Below are 2500 nucleotides of genomic sequence, written 5' to 3'. Positions count from 1 at the left end.
AACGGAAATCTGATCCGCAGGCCGTTGGTTCCATTCCAACCCTTGACAGAGTTTTTCCTGTCCTCGAGTGGGCCCATTTCCATTATAAGGGCTAACGTGGGATTACAAGGGAATTCAACGAGCACTTAAAAAAACACATTTGCACTCTAGGATATCAATCAAAATAAGTAAACTGGAATTTGCCAATTCGGTTTTCTACCTTTCATCGCACAGTTTTTCACTGATTAATTCATCAATTTGTGGCAAGAAGTATGGAGAAGTATACAAAAATGCATTTCATCGATAAGGCTGGTAATGGGTGTGCATTTTGCAAGAGCAACGATCGATCGATCTAATGGGAAAATGTCCATCTGTTCAGTGTTGTTAAAAACAATAACGAAAGGCAGCCTTGCATGCGAAGCAGAAGTAAATGAACGATAAATTTAAATCTGTCACTTACCAAATGATGCTTATGGTTGTTACTCGTTTTATTCGACGACGCAAAGAAGGCTCGAGACTTCTGTACTCATCTTTCAAATCCATCTTGTTTGATTGTTTCAAACGAGCAGGCGTTATTCTTCACTTCCGTGGTCACGTGGCTAAAACGGATCAAGTTTCATGTCAATATCATCAATGGCAGAGGCGGCAGCCGATGCGGAACTAACCACAGAGAAAGTCTTTGATTTGTACAGAAAATATGGAGATAGGGATTACATCGGTGAACCAGTTTCTCAACAAGAACATATGATACAATGTGCCATGCTTGCAGAGAAAGAGGGCTATCCAGTTGAGGTAATCTTGGGTGTTTTCTTACACGACATTGGGCACCTCGTCGGAATGAAGGACGATCTCCCTCGCATGGGTGAAGTCGGTACTCAAGGCCACGAGACGGTAGGAGAAAATTTCCTGAAGGATCTTGGATTCCCGGAGACTATTACTAATTTTGTTCGAGGTCACGTGGAAGCTAAGCGTTATCTGGTTTTCAAGTACCCAGATTATCATGAAAAGGTACGTATCGTATATAATTAAATGTAGAGAAGCTGCGGGCCAAGCAGTAGATTTTCGCAAGGACAGAACTTTTTTTTTTCCTTTGGTGCTATCAAGAGCCCATGAGTACGAGCGAGCAACGTTACTCTCACCCTCAGAGCCACCAATCTATTTTTAGACTACCTTTTCCGTAAAACAACAAAGGTATTTCCGGTTCGGTAACGCTATGACGTCAAGTTAAATTCTTGTGATTGGTCGTCGGGCTCTTACGGGAGTCTCCTTAGCGGGAGAATTCAATCTAAAAATAAATTGGTCTGTGAAAACGTCGTGACAGGAACATGGATAGGGCTGTTGTTCGCTCCTGGTGCAATGCATTCGAATTTGACTCCATTTCCTTTTCTTGCTCTGCCGGAAGTGAACTTTTCAACTGCCGGTCTATTCTCTTGGTTTTTAGTTGTCACCAAGCAGTCAACAGACATTGGTTTATCAAGGAGGCCCAATGACTGCTGAGGAGGCTGAAAATTTTGAAAAGCTCAAGCATTTCAAAGCTCTTCTCAAGATGAGAAATTGGGATGATCAAGGCAAAATCAAAAATACTCCCACAGATCCACTGGAGAAATATGAAAGTATGTGTAAAAGGTTTCTAAAAGCCTTTTATGGTTGTAATGAAAGCGAATGAACTGAAAATTTAAAATAATAAGATGTAAAGTGGAAGTGAAGGGCTGGTACAGAGAGGAGATCACACTTCCTGGGTATAGGTTAAGGAAAGGATTAAAAACAAAATAATAATGCAAGGCTGGTTGTATGGCTGTGAGGATATAGATATTTTTTGTTTAACCAATATTTCATCAGGCAGGGCCTGACTTATTCAGGGAGCTGGCAAATTGTTTGCAAGATGTTCACAAGTTTGTCTGGCCTGAAATAAAACTGAAAATAATGGCAGTTCTGTTGAGGAACCTGGCCAATCACAGAAGAGCGTTCCTGTTTTTACAGGTCTCAGTGGGCACAGCATTTGACTGGTTTTATGGTAATGATCACTTAATTCAAGTCTCAAGCTTAACTACTAGATGAGCATAAGTGTACTGCTAATAACCCATGAAGTGCAAACCAAGTCACATCCCTTGACATTAAAGCAGATCAAATCGAAATTAATGTTTGTTGTTGGTTTTGTTGACACAGGAATGTGGAGTAACTGCAAAAAAATCATTGAAAGTAGAGTATAGAACCAACACAATTTCAGCCCACTTGTGACCTTCAATATGGGATCTTGAGGCATATAATCTGGAAATTGAACCCATGCCACATTAATGGTAGAAAAAGTACTCTCATTCACCTCCCTCCAACTAGTGACATCCATGTCCAATCTGAGTCAGCCTCTTGGCTAATACAGGTCGTGTCACCGGAAGTCAGGTTGCACAAAAGACAAATTATAATAAATCTTTCTCTTCTTTGAGTCTTACACCAGTGCCTATCTTGGCTTAGAACACAGATATCTTTTGAAATGCTAAGATCAGTCCACATACGTGTTCGAGGG

At 40.8% G+C, this 2500-nt stretch overlaps 1 protein-coding gene and 1 long non-coding RNA gene across 3 annotated transcripts in view; one reads left to right on the top strand and one right to left on the bottom strand.

The window, feature by feature from the left end:
* Nucleotides 1-580, bottom strand: part of LOC138049940 (uncharacterized) — a 4838-nt gene extending 4258 nt beyond the window's left edge. Inside the window, exon 1 of the long non-coding RNA XR_011132492.1 lies at nucleotides 440-580. This is a non-coding gene — a long non-coding RNA (uncharacterized lncRNA). The remainder of the gene's footprint in view (nucleotides 1-439) is intronic.
* Nucleotides 463-2500, top strand: part of LOC138049939 (2-amino-1-hydroxyethylphosphonate dioxygenase (glycine-forming)-like) — a 2226-nt gene continuing 188 nt past the window's right edge. Inside the window, exons 1-3 of one of the 2 annotated variants that reach the window (XM_068896424.1) lie at nucleotides 463-987; nucleotides 1421-1592; nucleotides 2146-2500. The exon at nucleotides 2146-2500 is cut by the window's right edge and continues 188 nt beyond it. In XM_068896424.1, coding sequence (XP_068752525.1) covers nucleotides 598-987; nucleotides 1421-1592; nucleotides 2146-2189 — 606 coding nt within the window. In that variant the 5' untranslated portion in view covers nucleotides 463-597 and the 3' untranslated portion in view covers nucleotides 2190-2500. Of the gene's footprint in view, nucleotides 988-1420; nucleotides 1761-2145 lie in introns of those variants that run through there. The other variant, XM_068896422.1, reaches the window with a different exon arrangement.

The sequence above is a fragment of the Montipora capricornis genome, chromosome 5 (assembly GCF_036669925.1).
Source record: "Montipora capricornis isolate CH-2021 chromosome 5, ASM3666992v2, whole genome shotgun sequence".
In the NCBI taxonomy this organism is placed as follows: Eukaryota; Metazoa; Cnidaria; class Anthozoa; order Scleractinia; family Acroporidae; genus Montipora; species Montipora capricornis.
This window is presented reverse-complemented; position numbering and strand designations above follow the sequence as displayed.